At 40.0% G+C, this 21,745-nt stretch overlaps 1 protein-coding gene across 1 annotated transcript in view; it reads left to right on the top strand.

The window, feature by feature from the left end:
• The window catches only part of LOC117265098 (sodium channel protein type 5 subunit alpha-like), a 370,250-nt gene that overhangs the window by 129,116 nt on the left and 219,389 nt on the right, over positions 1 to 21,745 (top strand). Inside the window, exons 8-9 of the mRNA XM_033639488.2 lie at positions 1,657 to 1,899; positions 13,834 to 13,897. Coding sequence (XP_033495379.1) covers positions 1,657 to 1,899; positions 13,834 to 13,897 — 307 coding nt within the window. The remainder of the gene's footprint in view (positions 1 to 1,656; positions 1,900 to 13,833; positions 13,898 to 21,745) is intronic.

Raw genomic sequence — 21,745 nt, 5'->3', positions numbered from 1 at the left:
ATTTTCGTTCACAAATTAAAAATGAGTGTCTTGATAATTTATTGCTTTAACTCTATTTGGGTTTGGGCTCAAATATTTTGGAAAGAGACTGGAGGATTGGATTAAGTTAAGATTGAATTTAAGGCAGCTGACATCTCTATGGTTCCTGATCCATTGATTAAAGGAATAGTTCACCCCAAAACAATGTAAATTTTGTATAGTGCTCAACTCTCAAGGCTGTCCATGGTACCAGAAAAAGTTTTCTATAGAGTGGTGTTAAGGAGAGTGCAGTGCCCAAAAAATGGAAGCATAAAAGTGCAAACAGACTTGACAGAGTCTGAAAAGAAAAAGTAGTTGTAAAACGTCTGAAAAACATTATGAAAATTGCTGTACAGCATTCACTAAGTGACTTGTATCTATTTGTAGGTTTAAACCCAACTATTTTGCTAAACTTTTATGAAACACAGTTTTCCAAATGAACAAACAAAAGTAATTGTGTTTTGATTTTGTTTTTGGACATTTTATAACCTTTTTTGCTCTCTTTTGTTTGGACCCTGTCAATGTCTGTTTGCACAGATATGCTTTCATTTTTTTGGTGCACTGCTCTCCTCAAAGGAATACTTAACCCACAAAATGACCATTTGTATATCAGTTACTCACCGCATGTTTCTTTGAATTTGTGAAGAAAACTTTATTTTTCTCGCATTTTTCAACAGTGAATTAAGAATCCACAAAGGGCGAACATTCCTCATTGATTGAACTCAGTGGGGTCCAGGTTTAACAACAGCAAAACTATATAAAAACATCTGTTTACAAACTCACACACAACTCATGCAATATAATGCAAGTCTCATTTATCCAGTCGTATGCCCAGTAAACACATGACTTTTCACTTTTCACTAAAACATTGCGATATAAACCACTTCTGCCAACATGTAGCATGTCCTGAGCATGCCTGAACAGATGCATAAGTATGAGTTTCGCTTGAGCAGAGTTCGAACACACAGGTGTGCCCAGGCATGCTACTTGGCCATTCATATGACTGTTTGTACTGATGTTTATATCATAATGTCTCAGTGAAAATGCATGTGTTTGGGAAGTACTGTGCATATGGATGATTGGATATGGATTATACTGCAAGAGTTGTGTGAGAGTTTGTCAATTAATGTTTTTATGTAGTTTTGCTGTTGTTAAACGTGGTCCCTGTTTACTTCAGCTCACAAAAAATGTTTGCTTTTTTTTGGATTCTCCATTCATCTTGGAGGCATGCGAGAAAAAACAAAGTTTTCTTCACAAATTCAAGGTAACACACAGTGAGTAATTGACATGCAAATGGTTATTTTGTGTATCTTCTTTAACACCACTCAGTTTAAGACACTTCATATGGTACCACAGAGAGCCTGGGGAGGTGAGTACTATATAAAATTCATATTGTTTTTGGGTGACCTTTTCCTTTGAAGTAGTTCAAAATATGTGCCCCTTTATTCATACTAGCTGCTTGTTTTCTAGTTTTGAAATGGATTTTTACTGAAAATAATGAATAATTTGTTTAATTATCTATTTAATCAGAGACTGAAATTGAGCAAGCTCTTTATGTAATGTTTTTAACAAGGGTTCACAGCCACAATAACTTTTATCTGAATATTAATCCTGTCTGCATCCATGGCGCTCTGGCAGGCCTGAAGACCATTGTTGGCGCTCTGATCCAGTCAGTGAAGAAACTCGCTGACGTGATGATCCTCACCGTCTTCTGTTTGAGCGTCTTCGCCCTCATCGGCCTGCAGCTCTTCATGGGAAACCTGCGGCAGAAGTGCGTCCGCAGCACGGCACACTGTGTCAACAGCAGCCTGCCGGCCAACACCACCTTCTATTGCAACAACAAGACCTGGGCCTCCATGAAGGACTTCATCAACGACGAGGGTGAGAATCAAAGTCTGAACTGTTACTGTGGATGTGATCAGTTGGTGTTGGCACACTTTGCAAAAGCAGTAAGGAGCTGGTTAGGTTTATTCATTGCTGAATAATTCATATTTGACAGAATGGGATGTGAGATTTTGGAAAGTGTACTTACTTCTGGCAGTGGGTCAGGGTTCAGGGAGGTTTTTCTCAGGTGTGTTTGGGATCAGATTCAGAGGTGTTCTGGTGTGGAGCAGCTTCCATTATCCTGTCTGATTTCCCATTATCACAGCAGCTCAGGTTTAGTCTCAGACTTTGTTGAGGAGTGAAATGCCCCAAACTGTGACAAGTCTTCCTAGCAGTTATTGTCAGCATAACAGAAAATGGGAGCAAACATATTGTAAGTCACACACTCAGGAAACAGCTGATCTGATCTGATTCAATCTGGTCCAGTGTGTTAGTTAATTGTTTCAGGAAGTGTCAGAGCCATTGAGTTTCCATTGGAAACATTGAGGTGACATCCTGTTGTTTCAGGGAATGTGGGGGTTTAACATCATGTTGGAATTACTCATAGATTATACATGATGGGATTCTAAAGACTGATTCTGATTCTTTTTTAACTCAGCATTGTTAAATTTGACTATTTTTGACAATTTACAGAAAATACGATTGGACCTTCAAAGGGATAGTTAGAATTTTTTGAAGTGGGGTTGTATGAGGTACTTATCTATAATCAGTGTATTACCTATGTTAGATGGCAGTCTGCATGCCACCAGTTTATAGAAGTAGGAAGGAGTGACGACACGGAATTTAAGCATAGCACTGCTGTGGATGTGGTCAGCAACAAAACATATTTTAGCCACCTAAAAAAATCTATATCAGTTTACATGTACTCTATATTTAGAATATTTTAACCACTCTACCTGAAACTGATCAGAGCAGCAGTAGAACAGCAGCTCCTGTGTTCAGCAAGCCAAAATGACTGATTTTCTTAATTGATTCTGGCTTTGATGAGAGCATAGGTGGACATTATGTGAATAGCGTATACATATACATATACTGTTTTTTCATGCATCTGTATCGGGGACAGCTGTGGCTGGAAACATTTTGTTTTCAGTTGTCCATCCATCTGTCTGTTCCATTCTCATGAATGTGATATCTCAAGATCTCCCTGAGGGAATTTTACCAAATTTGGCACAAACGTCCACTTGGACTCGACGTGAACTGATTCGATTTTGGTGGTCGAGGTCTTTGTGACCTCACAAAACATGTTTTTGGTCATAACTCAAAAATTCATACTCTAATCATGACAAAATTTTAGGATAAAATGATGACATTTTGTATCCAAAAGGTCAAAGGTCAAATGTCAGCTTCACTTTGACATCATAATATTTGGCAGAAACACTTTTCTGGCCATCACCCAATGGCATAACTCAGGAACAGAAGGGGAGACATTTGGTCAGAGTTTCTGACACTAATCTTGAAACTGTGCTGATTGTGCTGAAGATGTGTGAAGCATCTACCTTTCAAAATTTGTAGCTTCGTTGCAGCCACATCCATAATTGCAGCACTGTCAGTTGTCATAGCTACATATTATTTTGGATAGACATGAATATAAACTGTAACTGCAACTTGACTGGTTCATGGAGACATGAAATTGTGAGGCAGTAGTTCTAGTTTAGGTGGCTAAAATATGGTTTGCTGCTGCCTCATGTTTTTCAAATTCTGATGATGGCAGCTGTAGTGGTCAGTTAAAAAAATATTTTTAAAAAGGAATTAATAAATGGACAACACTTACATTTTTAACATCAAGACGAGACAGCAGAGCAAGACAAGCTTCTAGTATCTTCTGTAGAGAGGTGTGTGTGTGTGTGTGTGTGTGTGTGTGTCTTTACTGATGTCAGTTATAACCACAGTGCCAACACGGCATTGTCCAGTCCATTTAGGAAACACCAGTCACCACTGCAGCATGACACACACACACACACACACACACACACACAGTGTCAGGTGTGATGTGTGTGCAGGCAGTTCAGCTGGGCAGTTTACCAGGAACATAATACATACAGGATGTGACACATGCACACACATGCACACACACACACACACACACACACACACACACACACTGACTAACACACACACTAAGAGGTCATGCGAGGTTAGCCAGTATACACTATTTGACAGATCAGGTGTGTTGACCAGGGAACATAATATATGTTATGTGAACATACTAATACACACATACAGTAGCACTTACAGTACACACACACACACACACACACCTGCATATAGGTTGAGGTCAGGGTTAAGGAAACACTTAACGCTGCTGTCAGATGAAACCTGAGCTTGATACCACCTTGTCTTTTTCTCCATGGGACCAAATCACTAAACTGTCTTTGTGTTGCTGCTCATGTTCATATTTAATCTACATACAGCAGGAAACTCTAAAATTACTGAAAATCATCCAGTGAGGAAATAGTTTCCACCGGTAATCGATTAAGTATTCCTTATGTTTTGTTTCCATCTTCTCATTTCTACTTTTTTCACACCATGTCTTCTTATTTTGTGTTATTTTATTTTATTTTGTGTCAGTCCATCTTTTCCTTTAGCCAGTGGTGAAGGAAGTATTCATATCTTTTAATTATTTAAAAGTAGCACAGTTTAAAAAAATAGAGGTCTTTTCCTCAACAAAACAAATGGACCAGGTGATTCAAACCAGCAAAAACACTGTATAAAGCAGTTTTACATTAAAAATCAGTGTTTCTCCGATGCTGTTTAGCATGGCAGGGCAAGTAGCTGAGCTGCCGATAATGTTTGCTCAGCTTGTTTCCCTGATAACTTAAGATTGAGACATCCGATGACTTAAAATTCGTATCTGGTTAAAACATACAGTTAAAAACTACCTAGAACTAAACATTGTATTGTACAAATGTGCCTTAAAGCTCGATAAAATGTCTATTTATGACAGACAATTACAGCCCTGACACATGTGCGAAGCAGATATGAATACACTGACAGGCTACTGCCACCGAATGACTTTGTGTCCTTGCTTAAAATGACATATTTCTTTGGGTTTGAACATTGTTCAGTGACATTAACTTCAACTTCAACTTTGACATTGACATTAACTTCAACTTCAAATTCTGGCTGATAACTGCCAACTGAAGAAGCAGCCAAGCCACCATGCCTTTCATACTCAAACAGAAATGTATACAAAAGTGTGTGCCAGATACATACAACAAATAAACACACACTAATACTAACTGTATGACATTAACATAAAACAATGAATGCACGTTACTTATTGCTGATTATTATTAAAAAAACAACAACAAAAAACAGCTCATAGAAAGACTGCATGCTCTTACTTTCACATGCGGAAATGACGTCATCAGTTGGGTGATCACGTGCTGTCCGAAGATGGCCGAGTGTGATACGAGTGCATTTTTGACTGGCGGAAAGTTTGTCTCAAAAATCCATGTGTGTAAAAAGCAAATCCACACACGTAGAACTGAGATCCACAAATGTTTTTTTTGATTCACAAATAAAAACGGAGTTCACAAATGCCTGTTCAAAAGTTGTAAATGTTAGGAAGATATTAATATATATATAGATATTAATGCTTTTCATTTATTTGCAAATGAATTTAATGTATTCACAGATATTTTTTGTATTTGTGGAATGTGTTTTATATTTACAGATTACACATTTACACACAGATTGTCAATCTGTTCACACATAATTATGAAACGTGTGCAGATCAAGAAATATTTGTAGATCACCCTCTGTGCATTTACAGGTATTAATGAGACAAATCTAACTCCATAGTGATGCAGTTTGTGCACAGTAAACAGAGCAAACATTTAAAATGATACGAGTCATTCTTCATCTCAAAAACCTCAAACATTGACTTGAGGTATGGCTATGGGTGATCTGGCGGGGAATCTTCATTTCCATCTGCTGCCGTAGCCATAGTAGCATTGCATAACCAAATACATCCGCCTGCTGATGACCTCTCCTCTACCTGTCTCTACTGATGAGCCGCCCAATCTGAGTAAGCACCCCAAGTTGTTAGCTTGGAGGTTCCTGTTGTTATCCATCGCAAAGGGGATTTGGAAAGTGGTAACACGCAGATAGAGGAAGGAAGAGAAAATGCCAGCTTAAATAGCCATCCAATAGCAGGTTCATAGCCACAGTCATAGTCCGGTGAGTCAGACTACAAAAACATGAAAAACAAACATGATACCAGCTCAAATTTATAAGCAAGCTTGTATTTATTTATTTTCAGTTAGTTTAGGTTAGCAGCAGTTGAGGTAGATTCACAATCCAGCAACAACAGGAAATATCCTGTTAAAAAATCCACCCCGGGACAAACAGACCCCCTCATTATCTAAAAACCAGATGTGTTATTATTTAATGTAATGATGCTTCACTGTAGCACAAGAAGGACACCTACCCCAACCACACACAGTGTTTCTACTGGGCCTTAACTTCTCTTAAAGGGTGAAACCATCCAAAATAGAGGCAGCTCTGAGCTTACAGTAACGGGGTTTGTCGGGACACGCTGCTCCTTGCTAATGCACCTTCTATTTATTCATTTCCAGTTTGCTTTCCCATCCATCACATCAAACAAATGTCCCCTGCAGGCTCCCGTATCGACCTCTAAAAGCTGCCGTGAAACCTGAGCTCCGCTGTTAAAGCCTGTCCTGTTGGGCTGGTCTGAAAACAGCCCCTCAGTGGGAGATCAATGGTGCATGTTCTCCATGCTCAAACATTTCCCATCATGCCCATCATGTTTGTTCAGTCTGCTCAGAGCCAGCCGTCAGCAACCATTAGTCCCTCTTGTTGTACAATTCAGTGAATTAATTTCAGTGCTTACACCTAGAAATGACCTTGTGACCCTGGTTTTTCCCTTAAAATTTGTCTAAATTATTTTTATCAATAAAAACAGTGTCTCAAATTCGGTGAAATGGCAACTAGACCATCTTAAGCTCCTAAAATGTGAAGAACTATGTATATCTGGAGTTAGCTGCTCCCAGAGTGCAGGATGATTTATCAAAAATATTCTACAGGAAAAAATATAACATGGATTTTGATTTTTAAATATTCAAAACAAGCTAAATGATCTCTGTCTGAACACAGAAATATTGACATTATAGATTTTCTTTAGGGTACTTTAAGAAAGGCTATTCCCTGAAACAATGACCTCCCCCTCTGTACTTGACATGGTAAAGCCTGAGTCCCCTCTACAATAAAGCCCATTGTAAGCTCTCACTTCCTGTTTGGACCAGCAGGTAATAGGGATTGGAGCTCATTAACAAACATTTTGGTTGACAGAAGTCATATAACAAATACATGACCAGGAATTACTTTTGTTAGCAGGTAGGCGTGCAACACCACCAGGATAATGAATTATAGAACTGGAGAAACCAGAATGTATCTGACCAGTGTGCAACCTGAGGGCTGCACCACAAAGAATGTTCAACAGAGCCAGGCTTTCTTTATGTGAGGCTTGACAAAGCTTCAAACCTCTTTCAGAGATGATGGTTATCAACTTCTTCTGGTAACCTATTGCTTTCTTCTTCAGGCTCTGAGCACACTCACATAAAATGAGTCAAACGATGTGTTGTAAAAAGCAGATTTAAACGTTTTACTCAAGAACATTTAGGGGTACTGACACTGTCCCATAATGAAGGAGATGTAGAAGTCACTTTAGTTTTTGGCCAGACCAAAGTGAAATCATTTTTACTGACTGACTATTATGTGTGATGAATACCAAGACTGATCAATTTCCTAATGTTTAGCTGTAGGGGTTCCTATGCATTATGGAAAAGTATGGTAATTTAGTTTAGTAATTTACATGTCTGGATAAGTATGACAAAAAGAAAAGAGACTGTGTATGGCAGCAAATGAGAATTTTAACAGCAACTGTGTACTTAGTATTAAAATTTACACACGACTGAATTTGTAGCATTGAAATATTAAACTTTAAAAACCATATGTCTGAATTCTGAATTCACCTCTTTGAAACTAAAATATGACATTTCTTGAGTTGGAATTTTAAAGGATAAATCTGAATATCTTTTTAAATGTTCACAAATTCAGATAAAACATTTTTTTCAAAGTTTTTCAATTTCATAATTGATTCGGTTTGCTCAAATTTGACTGGTCAAGATATGCAGCAATGACTGTAAAAAACAATCAAACAAAACAAAAAAACCCAACTCATGTTTGGGGGCTAAAAAGCTAAACACAGCAATGACTCACTAAAACACAACTGGGTTTCTTGTTTGTTGGTCTTGAACAGTGGTCTGCAGCTTGGCAGGTGTCTTACCTAGGTGTCACAGCATCCAACATCTCCCTCACCACCAGATGATGAAGTCAGCTCATATGTTATGTCACTTGTGAAACGTTGATATATGTAGGAAACGTGCAAAGATAACGTATACATTCTCTTCTGGCAACGGGGTTGAACATTCTGTTGGTGCCTTTGCCCACCTTCTGCCTCTAAGGTGGCACAAAAAGACCTTTACAGTGATAAATAGATAACAACAATTATAACATTTCAGGATCAGGATAAAGAAATTGACTCCAACCTCTGGCAAGCTTGGTGTTTTGTTGTATTTTCAAGGTATAACTTTAAGATCTGCTGTGTTCTTTTTTTCTTTACATTTCGCGCTACGTACTGCGACAGATATATGAGCAGGAAGGTCACAGTTCGAAGTGCAATGTTAGGACAAAGTAGCATGTACCTATTATTTATACACTCCATGCAGTAGTACTGTTTAGAAACACTGATATGAAACGTAGCTACATATCTAACATAATCTAACATGTATTTGTTGCCTTTGTCCGCCTTCTGCCTCTCAGATGAGGCATTTTGACAAAACAACAAAGAGCCATTGATTAATATGTTTCCTTCATTGGAGAGCAGATTAACAGTGTCTCAGTATATTTCACTTGTCATACCTGCAGATTTTCATCATGTAAATGCATCTGTTGCAGATGAAAACCCTCGAGGGGAGGGTGGAGGTGTATTTAGGCTTGTCAGAATCATTTGCTGCTCTTGAGCTTGAAAAGAAATGAAATTAAGCCCACTCTCTTGATATCCTGTAGAGACAATTTTCCAGGTTTCTGCAGCTCTGTAAAATCCTCTCAGATGGGGGTCGCTCTGAAAAAACCTTTATTAAATGTCAGTCCGCGGGCTAATATGCATTTATTTAAACCTGAAGTTTCAGGTAATGACTCTACGTAGACTGTTCCTATCTGCTTTGTCTGGGGAGAAAATGCCTCAGTGACTAATGTCAGTGCTGCGTAAAGGCTTCATGGTTACTTTGAGCTGGTGAACAAAAGCACTTCAGACTTCAGAAGTTTTTTGTTGGCGAGTGGGGATGCAGTCTCCCAGATGCACTCGATAACAAATGAATGGCTTCACTCCTAAAAGCTTAAGTGCCTTTGGTGCAGCGGCGGTCAGACGCGGTCAGAGCCAGACACAAGCACCAAAGAACCTGTTTTGTTTGTCAAAGGAGGGAAAACTTTGCACGTGTACTGCCACAATAAAGGAAGACTTTGAAATGTCGAAATGCTTTGTTTCTCTCTGACAAGCTGAGGTTTTGCTGAAAAGTGTTTAAACTTTGTTTCGCTGGGTCGCAGCTGCTTCTTTTGTTTCCCCGAGTATACTTAGTGAAGTGAGATAAGAACATGACACCCATTTTAATATTTTTCTTTTGGAATGCTGTGTAATCGGTCATAATGGCTGGAGTTAAATGTGGTCCGAATTGCATGTTGAATAAAAGATAAGTACCCTGGATGGTTGTTCCCGTCAGGCAAATGGATGAAAATGTCAAGCCGGCATTTAAGGTCACTGTTTCTGTTGAAAAGTTGCATCTGATTCAACGATCCCCATCTGTCAGGTTCCCCATCTCTATTATGTAAGGTTGACTCACACAGGAACAGCTTTTCACAATAAAAGACACAAATTCTGGGGCTGATGTTACATCTCACAAAAAGGAGGTGATGTTTTTCACAGTTTTTCAGTCAGTTCTTTAAGACGAGTAAAATCACAGCAGGTGGCTGCCTGTCACATCAATTACTACACACTGTATCACACCCAAGAGTTACTTAGAAGAGGTTTTTTACAAGCTTATTTTCATAGACTTGTCCGTCATTCCGATCAGTTATACATTTTAGTGAACGTGGAACTAAGAAACCCCCCCCCATCACCATAAAAGTGTTTTTGTACCTAAACATAACTATGCTACCAACAGCATTGTTGAAATGTAAAGTTTCATCATATCCACTAATAATAAGGTAAAAATGTTACATATCTGTGGTTTGCAGAAACGTACAATTCAAACATTTATTCTGGCGACTGGGTTGAAGAGCTACAATAAAACTGCTCAGACATGTTTACATCGGTGGTTTTATCATTACAAAGAATGTGTGCTCTGTAGCTCCAGACACAGTTTGTCTCTGGACTGCAAAAAATCTAATATTTCCTTTAAATGGTGGCAGACATGCTGGTTTCTCTTTGTTTAAGCCAGGCAGGTCCCCTATACAAATAATGACATTATGTCTGCTTGTCATCAGCACCATCTTTCGCTGTTCAGACTCCATCCCGATGACTATGTCCCTGGAGTGGAAATCCCTCACATCCAAGATATTTTATAGATCTAAAGAGCAGCTCCAAAACTGTTCTGGCAAGTTTCTGGTCTTTTTCAGCTTGTAAATCCTGTCTGCACTATTGACTAGCTCCCGCTACTGCAAATCTCTCCCCAAGTTTAGCTGCCCCATGAGCTGACCCTGACCCTTGCAGTTTGACCTGACGTGATGACATTGTTATGTCAGATTAGAGAAATTTAATTAAATTTGTACATTTTAAACATCTTTTTCTAAAGTTATGGTAAAATGCCAACTTTTTACAGACATATATATTGATCTGATGTGCCTGTGGATAGTCAAGCTTTAAAATTATAAATTACATGAATAACAACAATTACAGCATTTCTTGTTAGAATAAGACATTTACACACCTCTCTGACCAGCTTTGTGATTTGTTTTATCTCCAAGATATTGTTAAGTGATAACATTAAGATCTGCTGTGTTCCAGTTTGGATATATTTTCTTTTTACTTAACATTTTGGGCTACAGATTGTGATGGATGTATAAGCAAGAGGGTCAAAGGTCAAGGCACAATGTCATAAGGAAACAGTGTGTCCCAATCGTATGCATGCTCCACACAACAATATGTACTTTGTAAGATCGTAAAAAGAAAAAGTATGTGATTGGGAACACAGGGTTAAACTTAAGTGCATGTCTAACATGTCTTATAAAGTTTTAAGCCAAACCCAGGGAAAACAACAATTTGTTCAAAGACTTGCTCTTTTTATGTTATGTTAAAGGGTTTATCAGTTAACAGTTATCTTCTCTAGTTGGTAACCTGGTCTTGGTTCACCGTCCTGAGTCTGATCTAAAACTCATTGTTTGATCTTGACTTTTGACTGTCATCTGTCAGTTTTAACATGGATCTGTCTCAAACTCATCCTTCATCATACGTTGACATTTTTCTTGAAAGTGTCCCCACTTCATATGGGTTGTCTTAAACTTACCCATCTCCAGAGCTGTTCCAGAATCAGTCCTTCTCTTTGAAACTGGGCTGCTTAAAAACATTTATTCCTATCCTCTGGAACAAGTTCTGCATGCCCTCAAACCAAAACAAATCTTAAGAAGCATTTGTTTTCTTCCTGCCAACCTGCATTAAAAGCTTTTAATACTTATGTGTTTGGGGCAGAGAGTTACCTGAGGTAAGTATATTAATGTACTTGGAAATGGCCTGTGGTCAGACTAAAGTGTAGAATAAATGCCCAGTAAACGTTGGTTCCTGTAATGGTTTTGTTTTTATGGCCTCCTACTGTACTTAGATGGAATCTGAAAGGTCAAAACACTTGAGCGGAGTCTGATGAGTTTATTGATCCTACGGTTATACAGACGGACAGATGAACAGACAGCTGAATACAGAAAGCACAGGAAGGGTTACCTGAACTTACCTGAAACACCATCCTGATTTTTTTTTCTTTCGACAGTACATTAAAACATATCAGTTGAGCAGAGGGAATACATATCTATGAAGACAAAATGTTCCATGTCTTGTACTGCAGTCAAATGCCACAGTTGTTAAAATTTACCTTCCTTGAAACAAAAGATAAAGACTTGATATGTGTAAGTGCTTATTTGTACTGTTAACTGGTCTGTTAGACACCCTGTGCTGTAGAGCCGCCATCCACCCAGAACTTTGGGTCCATGGTTGGCTGCACTAAATAATTATTTTGAACTACAAAAAACATCCAAAAGTAATGTTGAGTATATTAAAAGAGACATCACAAAATTAGTATTTTGCATCTATAAAATGAAAAAAAAAAAAAAAATAATTCCACACAGTCAATCACTTGTTCTGGCTTTATTTGGGACAAATAACAGGGGTAAAAGTGATCAACAGAGATTTTGATCTGACCCATCAGTCTATGAGGCTCTCTGGTTTGTCAAGCATAGACGAGGTACCCTGATGTCCCCCACTGGTGCATGAACAACCATTTTGATGCCTCACATTTGGCACTTACCATCTTGAATTTTTGGAGCCAGAAATGACCATATTTGGAGCTGTGGAGGAGTCGGGGGGTGGATCTGACTCAGAGACTGTCGCAATACCTTGTGGACAGCCTGTCACTCAAAGCAGCCACGCCCTTAGTTATGCATAACTTTAAGCCTTAATAAAATGTAAATGACTGAGCTATATAAATATTCACTGCCTTTACAGTTGTCGTGAATGTTGAAATTAGCTGTACAGACCAAAACCTTTTATTTTGTATCAGGCCGTAAACATGTTTATTTCTGCTGTAAAATTGGGCATTTTGGCATGGGGGTGTGTGGGGATTGACTGGCTTTTGGAGCCAGCCTCAAGTGGACATTAAATAAACTGCAGTTTTCAAAACCTCAGCACTGGCTTCATTTTTTCACTCTGGAGGCTGGTGCTTGGTGCAACCGCTTTGTAGCAATTGTTCTATAAATAGATGCTGAGTTGGCTTTTGCAAAAATATGTGGGGAAAAAAATATTATCCTTGCTTGTGTGTGATGTTTTTCAGTTTTTGTTAAAAGGGTTCAATGTTCATGACTTTTCCTCAGGAAGACTGTTAAAGGAATATTTTACACAAAATTACAAAATTACCAATTGCATGTCAGTTACTTACCACGTGTTAAGGGCCTGACACACCATGCCAACAGTCAGACATTGGTCAAAGTTCGGCCATTGGTTTTTCTGCCAATTCAGCATGTTAAATGGGCGTCAGCTCAATGGAGCCCATTGGCAAATAAAGTCACTCTGACTGGCAGTTTAGCTCAGTGCATGAGAAGATAAACGGAAGTGAAGGATGTGAACAAAGAGCTGAAGTCGAGAGGGAGTGTGGTGTATCTGGGCCTTTACTTTGAATTTGTGAAGAAAACTTTATTTTTCTCACGTGCCTCCACGGTGAACAAAGAATTCAAAGAAGGCAAATATTCTTCATAAATTAAAGTAGACGGGGACCACGTTTGGATTTGTTTGTGTTTGGATTATACTGCACAAGTTGTGTGAGACTTTGACAGCAGATGTTTTTTGCTATTAAACCTGGTCACAGCTTACTTCACACCATGGAGAAAATTCACATATTTTTGGATTCTCCATGTTCACTATGAAGGCATACATACATATATAAGCAAAAACCCTAACCAACAAGTGCTTTAAAACTAACAGGAGAGTTGAGGTGAAGAGATGTCACTCAAGTCCAGCTTCCACACTCCCACACAGTCCTGGGCGTTAGGCAGAATGAGTGAAAACACCTGTGTGGGTGGACCATAAGTGTGTGCTTCAACTTCAAATTAAAGTTCAAATCTAACGTCAAATTTCATTTCTTAAATTTCTAGAAAACTTCTACAAGGTGGAGGGAGCCAAGGATGCCTTAATCTGTGGGAACAGCAGCGACGCAGGGTGAGTGAACTTTTTCTCTTCGTTACAGGAAACATGTTTTCAAACAGACTGAGAAGCTGGGAAAGAGTGGAGGTGGAGGTGTGGGTGTATGAGCTGGACACACCTCCCTGCTGAGGGTGGAGTTTGTTGAAGGATGAAAGGGTTTTTGAGGGACAGAGGCTGAAATGTGTTGCAGGTGATTGTAAAAAAGGGTGATGTGACTGTGGTCATTACAAATGTTCAGTGATGCTTCAGGCTTTGATGATTGTTTGACATATTATTATTTTGTTCACAATTACTCAAGTAAGCAAAACTGCTGCAGTTGAGAACACTGAGCTCATGTCTTCTGTATTGTTTCTCAGGAGGAATTAATGAGTTTAGATCCCACAGTTCCACATAAAGGCTGATTCTGGTGTAAGATTTTTGACTCTATACATAAATTTGATTTTTCCTGCGCAAATTATCAAAAATGTTTAGATGGGGTTTGTGCTGCATCCCTGGGTGGCAAGATGAAACTGGATATATTTCAGAAAATGTTTAAAATGTGGAGGTGTTTCTGGTTTTGGTGGCTTGAAGTTAAAAAACAATATTTGGTGTCTGTGTAACTGCGCTGATGGCCTTAAGACTTGTGACCTGAGTATTTAGAAAAGCCTTTGACTGTCTGATTTAAACCCTCTAATAGAAAACTGTGAACACTAAAATGTTGTCCTGACCCAAACACCAGTTCCTGTTGTGTCCGATTGGTGTCAGTTTGCAGAAGGCAACTTTCTTCTGCCAGAAATGAAACCTTTCTACCCCTCAGCCCGTGGAGAAGACTGTTGCCCAGCCCAGAGCTTACTGCAATATCTCTGAGCTCTCTGTAGCCACAGGTTTGGATAAGCTCGGAGCTAACACATGCAAGTGTGAAAAGCTTAAGTTAAGTCATGCAGGAACATCACTGTCAGTCATCCAGCATGGTGGCTTGTGCTTTGTAACCCTCAGTAGCCTTTACTCAAGTACTGTACTTAAATACAAGTTTAAGGTACTTGTACATTAGTATTTCTATTTTATGCATCTTTATACTTCTCCTTCACTACATCTCAGAGGTAAATCCTGTACACTACATTTGTCTGACAGCTTTAGTTACTTTTCAGACAATCTTGAAACACATTGGCTAGTGTCTGTCGACAATAAAGGGGCAAGGGCCAATATTGCAGGAGATCTGGTGTTGCCAGTAGAATTTCTGGGCCAAGACTTCCTCTTCCATGCACCGGTCATTTTTGCCACATTCTATAAAAAGATATTTACAAATGAATGCAGGCAAATGAAAACTATATGATATAAAGCTAAATCATCATCAAATAATAGCTGATGGGTTCCAAGATTGCATTTTAGCCAATGAGCTCTGCCTCTCCAAACGGACTGTTTACCTGCTACACAAACATGATTGGTCAGTACTACTGGGACTTCAAACTGAAACCAGAATGGTTCCTGTTATAAAAATCTTCAAATATGTATATAGATATCTATTTACAGTATATAGATTACTTTTCAGATGACAGTTTTTCATCCCCTTCCTATCCAGTGAAAACCATGTATCTCCAGATGTTTGTGATAAGGAAGGATGAATTGTTCCTTCATTTGTTGAGAAAATTTAAAACCCAGTCAGAAAATGTTGGCACTGCACATTTCTGCAAATCACAGATACGTTACATTTTCTTGCAACATTTCTAAAGGAACGTAGTATACGCGCCAACTGTCATCTGGAGGTGGAGGGGATGGTGGATGGTGTGACAGCTAGAGATAGTGCCATGAAAACAGAAAGGTTTCTTATTGAGGAACCACTGTGTTTCCTACCAGGACAGTGAGATTAGTGGGATAGCGGATAATGTTGAGTCTCAAGCCAATGTTCTTTGTCCTTTGAGGGTAGCTCTCTTTTAACCCAGCTAGATTGCCACGGAAACTTGTGCTGCAGACCTAACCTGGTCGGGACCAGTTTATGTTGGGAGTTGTGCCTTGAAATTGGCTAAAAAGTGTCAAATCATCTCCTTCCATAACCAAGTGCTTTTTGTGCCTAAACCTAAACACACATTACCACAGCGTTGTTAAAAATGTACAGAAACGTAAAGTGCCAAAATATCAGCTACAAATGCTACATATCTGTGGTTGGCAGAAATGTACAATGCCAACATTTATTACGGTGGTCGGATTGGAAAATTCCTCTTAAGCTAAATAAACTCTTTAAAAACTCTCTTGGATTGTCTGGAAAATGCATCATCAAAAAGCTAAAAACAGGGCATACGTGGTTCTCACAGGACAGCCACGCTACAAACATATGATGATCTTATCGAATATGATGCTTTGCTGTAGATTCAATTACCCAGCAGTATATGAAGGAGTTAAAATGAGCACAGCATTAAACACCTACAGCAGTAAAATGACACATACACATGAATGCAGCAGGAATATTAATCCAAAAACAGCAGAGGGAAAAGGAAAACACTGACAGCATGGAACAGTTTACTGCCATATATATACTTTTACTTCCCTAAGATTTCAAATGCAGAGCTTAAACTTGTAGTGGGGTATATCCACATTGTTTTTTTAGTACTTTTACTGCAGTAAAGGATCTGAACACATGCTGTATCTGAGTGAGTTTGATAAAACTTGAGAGCCAAGCAAGTTGAGTATTTTCTCTTTTCAAACTATTGGCTGTTTGGAGCTGTTGTAAATGTAAACAGAACAAAGATGGAAACAGATTGGGCTTCATTTGGTTTCATCTGTGAGACAAAAACCAAATAAACAGCAGGTTGAGTCTTTAGGCCTGTAAATAACTTTTTCTCAGAGGTGGAAGCGCTCTGTGTGGCGTTCTTCTCCTCTTTTCTCGTGTAATTACTGCAGTTTTGGCTGGCTGAGTTTCCCGCGCAGCAACACGGAGCTGTGTGTGTCTCATCATCTGTTTTGCATCTTGCTGGCAGTTCTGTGTTCTGCAGTGTTGTGTGACATGTCAGAAAGGACTAGTATCTGTGCTGACTACCCACGCTGAGAGCAGGACGCTGACAGACACTGAATGACACAGCTATGACAATACGGTGTGTGTGTTTGTATGTGTGTGTGCGTGTGTGTGTGTGTGTGTGTGTGTGTGTGTGTGTGTGTGTAAAAGAGAGACTGTCATCTAAGTCAAAGCAGCCGTGCGCTTTGGGAAAACAAGTTAGCCCGACTTAGCCTGAAGCTCGCTGACCACGCCATGTGAAACCTATATACAGATTCACGTCACCAGCAGGCTAACAGACTGATACGTCAGGAAGCTAACTGACATGTAGCTCAGTGCAGGAAACACGCTACAGGGAGAGTCAGAAGAAGAAGAAGAAGAAGGAGAGGAGGTTCAGAAGAGGTGAAGCAGAAAGGAGGACGGGCGAAAGAGAAGAAAGGAAGAGAAGATAAATGAGAGAGTAAACGGACAGAGGGGTATTCGAGGAGACAGGAGGAAGAGAGGGAAGACAGAAGGACAGAAAGATTGAGGGAGGGCATGGGAGCAGATAACAGAAAGAAATAATGGGATGGAGAGAGACAGGAACGGGGGAGAAAAGAGAGATAAAATGAAAGAAGGTGAGAGATGAGACAGATTGGGTAGCCAAAAACAGACAGAGAAAGAGATAGAACAGAGAGGAGAAGAGAAAATAAAGGAAAATAAAGAGATGGACAAAGTGACAAAAATGCTTGGTTTCAAATGGGTGCAAAGAAAGTAAAATTGGGATCAGGAAGGAGGGTAAAGAATAAAGGGGCATAGAAAGAGAGAGATAATGGATAGAGGGGTAAAAAGCATGTAATTATAAGGACAGTGGTGACTGACTGAAAACTACAGAGAGAAACGACAGAACGAGGGTTAGACAAGAGACCGAAGAAGAAGAGCTGTGGAGTTGGAGGCGACGGAGGCGGCAGAGCAGAAGAGGTCAGTTTAAATCTCTGTGTTCAGTATCTGCAGGGCGGAGCTTCAATCACTCTATAAAATCATTTTCATATTTCTTAATGACAGAACATAGCTCTAGTAAATTCCTGTGAAGGAATTTGTTGTCCATCCATGTATCTATCCACCTATTTTCAATCAGGGGACCCCAAGATGTTCCCTGGCCAGACAAGATATGTATTCCCTCCACGGTATTCTGGGTCTGCCCCGGGGCCTCCTACCAGTTGGACATACCTGACCAACAGGACGATATTGCCACCAAACCCCAATGCCAGAATAAATGTTGGCATGGTACATTTCTGCAAACCACTGATACGTGACATTTGTATGTTAACCATTTCAACACTGCTGCGCTTAATGTGTGGTTATGTTAAGGCGTAAAACCACTTGGTTATGGTTAGGAAAAGATCATGTTTTGGCTTAAAACACCCGGTATTGGGGGCCTAATTCCAGCTGGGACCCCAGTGATGCCTTGATAAAAAAAGCAATCACTTTTTGTGGCACTGTCCTGGCAGGAAACACAGCCACCGTTTGCTAAAACCAACACATTTGGTGCCTACAAAGCCACTGGAAACAAACCGTCTCACCAAAAACAGTCTTGAATAGTGGTCCTCAGCTTGGCAGACGTCTTGCCTCGGTGTAACACCATCCACTATCCCCTCCACCTTCTAATGACAAAGTCAGCTCATGTACTACGTCAGTTTAGAGACATTGATATGATACATAATTGATATGATACATATGAAATGTACACATGTAACGTATCCATGGTTTGGAGAAACGTACAACGCCAGCATTTTCTATTGGCAACTGGGCTGTGATGTCCCCGGAGCGATGCTGCTGGCATGGCTAAAAAGAATAATAGTCTCAGATGAAGAAAAAGCAACCAGTTGTCCCTTCAAGGTCAACATTCTTTTAGCAAATATGTGTAGCATATTTGTATAGCATATATATATTGAGATGTTGAATTGATAGGTATCTAATGTGGTGATTTACAGGAACGTAATAATGCCAACATTTTCCTCTGGTGGCTGGGCTGATCAAATTGGATGTTCGTCATGTTGCTTTTGAGATTGTGAAAGATTCCCTCTCATTCTGCAGAGTCAAAGTGAGTCAACAGTGTTGAGAGCGACGGAGTTAGCCAAGAGAGAGAGAGAGAGAGAGAGAGAGAGACTGCTCGAGGATGAAAGAAAGTGAGAGAGAGAAAGATGGGTGAGCGAGCAGTGATGACAGTGATGTTGATCACAGTGTTGTTTGCTTCCTTCGCTGAAGCTGCTCTGCTCACGCATGATGCTGATTCGCCGGGCCTGAGGGCAAAGGTCACTGAGCTAACCCACTCTGACATACACACTGGCATACTGCGACTCATACAACCAGCTGCATGGACAGAATCACAGGCATTTTATCAGCCATGTGTTAGTTTGGAAAACAGTGGCTCTAAGATTAGAATTGATTCTTCTGTACCTTTAGAGGAGAAAAGCGGTCTTTAAGTGACATCACAGGTTCTTCTTCACAGTCAGTGCTGTAGTTCATTATTCAGTGTGACACTGTGCTCATGGTAGGCATGTTGTGTTTGGCAGGGGGGATAATTTGTCCTAACCAAGAGGTGAAGGAAGTTGTGACTCCCTCCCAGGCACAATCAGACACAAGTGGTTTTCTTCAACGGGTTTTACTGAAGTCTTCTCTCCTCATCAAACCGTGAAGACTAATAATACACAGTATTAAACATAAAGACAACACGTTAGCTGAATAGCAAACATGAAAGCAAACATTAGAAAACAAAAATAAATACAAACGTAATAAAGTACCTCGTTGGCCGCATGCTAGGAAAGGAAATCATCTTCGTATACACCAGTAAACATTACTCTTGTTCTAAAAGCAGGTACATCCTCAGGTGCATATAAGCATCTCTCTATACAACCTGCACTCAACAGCATCAGCTAGCTTCTAATTCACTCACATTAACCAGATGGAAACAGCTCAACAGGGCTTCAAAATAAAAGACTCTTCCTGTTTACTAAAATAGCACAAATAAAATACAGAATATTGCCCAAAATAAATTCTGACTCAGAAAGTCATTCTTAGATGGAAACTTCATGGAAATATGTAACACATATAATGGCAACAGTTGCAGAAGTCTTCAGATCCTAGTAACAACCGCTCGTGGCGCCTGACCAAGGGCAGCCCCCTCACTCTGACATCTCTCCACTTTGTGCATGTATAGGTCCTGTTTGTGCATGTGTGTGTCTTTCGGACCTGTGTGTAATTGACAAGCAAGAGTGAAAACATTGAATTTCCCCTCAGGGGGATTAATAAAGTAAATAAACTTAAACTTAAAGCTGACAGATAAATGTAGTCAAGTAAATGTATGAAGCATGACAATGGAAGACTCAGGTACCTAAAGTTTGGACACCACAGACCAGCAGAATGAAGTACTGCAGTCATTTTTCTGTGTCTGCTGGAAGTCGATTTCCCAAATCAAATCCTGAGAGATGAAGAGGCTGAAAGCAACTCGATGACAGACAAACCTTTATGTCATCAGTTAACAGCAGCACAGTGCTCACTCCAGGTAGTCCTGCATTTCACTGCATCATGACCTCGGCTTGCCTCGGGAGACGGCGTGTTGGACTCATTGAAGCAGTGTGGCAGCATCTGTCTGCATCTGGCCGTCTGAGGCTGGGAACGCCGCCTGCATGAGGGGCAGGGTTACAAAGCTAACAAATGCCTGAGATTAAAAAACAACAACGAAAACTAATGAATGTGGAGGTGAGGGAAGTGATGTTGAGGATGATGAGTGCATCTGGAGAGGTTCATATGATATATCAGCTTCTGTTAAGTGCTGGAACCCACAGAGGACTGTTTTGCCATTACGATGTTGCCATTACGACCCAGGTTGCCTGGGTCAAGACCATAGATATATGTCTTATGCCTTCTACAGACTGTGAGATTTTAGCAATCTTCTAAGTTAAGTGCAGCTACACTGTGTGTCATGGATCTGATAAACTTGGGTACGACATCAAGTTTGATGTAAACAGACTGTACGATGACAGCACCTACTGAATCACAGGCTACGTCATGCTATGCAATAGTTTACTATTCTGAGTGTGCAAGGATGCTGCACAGGTTATTACTTCTCCAACTGTGAAGCACAACATAGAGGGCCACATTATTAAATAACCCAAAGTTTTGTGGGCACTATATACTGCAGTGTGTCTGTGTATGTGTTTGCTAGCTGCTAGGTTGCTCAAGCAGCAGCTGCAACTCTGCAACTATTTCCTTCCATGCTTCGGCCCTCTTTACACGATCATGGTGAGAGCTGGAGGACACATCATACAGGCAAGGCTTCTGCTGCCACAACTCCACAAGCTTTTACTCCCACATATTTCTTTTTTTTGCCTCCATGGCGGGCTGCCATCCATTGGTTTGTTTGGGTTTAACGCCAGTGCATCATTTCATGCTGCATTTCTATTGGTTGGTTTGTAGATGTAGGTCATAATAGCAATCACACAGTGAGATGGTCATCCCAAATTTCTGACACTGTCAGAATTTTATCCAAGGCTGTCTTTGATCACAAGACCATGGCAATGGCCATCCTTAAAGCTCTCTCACTGTATGACCTAGGATCACCATGTCAGAGCCACAACCAAAGATATTGCCATGTATCTTTCATGTTGGTCATCTTTCGTCTGGGACAGTCCAAAATCACACAGTGTATACCAGGCTTTAGGCAATCTGCAAGACACACCTGAACAAATTGTTGCCTCAACTGCTTTCCAGTGTTTTACCAACTGTAATTAAGCCTGATAATTGACAGCAGATTGTCAAACTGTTTCCAATTCAGCCTAAAATAAGCCCTTAGCCAACCATCATCCAGGCGAAGCTCCTGGACCAGCTGGTGGTGCTTCCTGTGATTTCTCCTCTTT

Source organism: Epinephelus lanceolatus, chromosome 20 (genome assembly GCF_041903045.1).
Source record: "Epinephelus lanceolatus isolate andai-2023 chromosome 20, ASM4190304v1, whole genome shotgun sequence".
Taxonomy (NCBI): domain Eukaryota; kingdom Metazoa; phylum Chordata; class Actinopteri; order Perciformes; family Serranidae; genus Epinephelus; species Epinephelus lanceolatus.
Note: the sequence above shows the minus strand (reverse complement) of the source record. Positions and strands in the feature narration are given on the sequence as shown.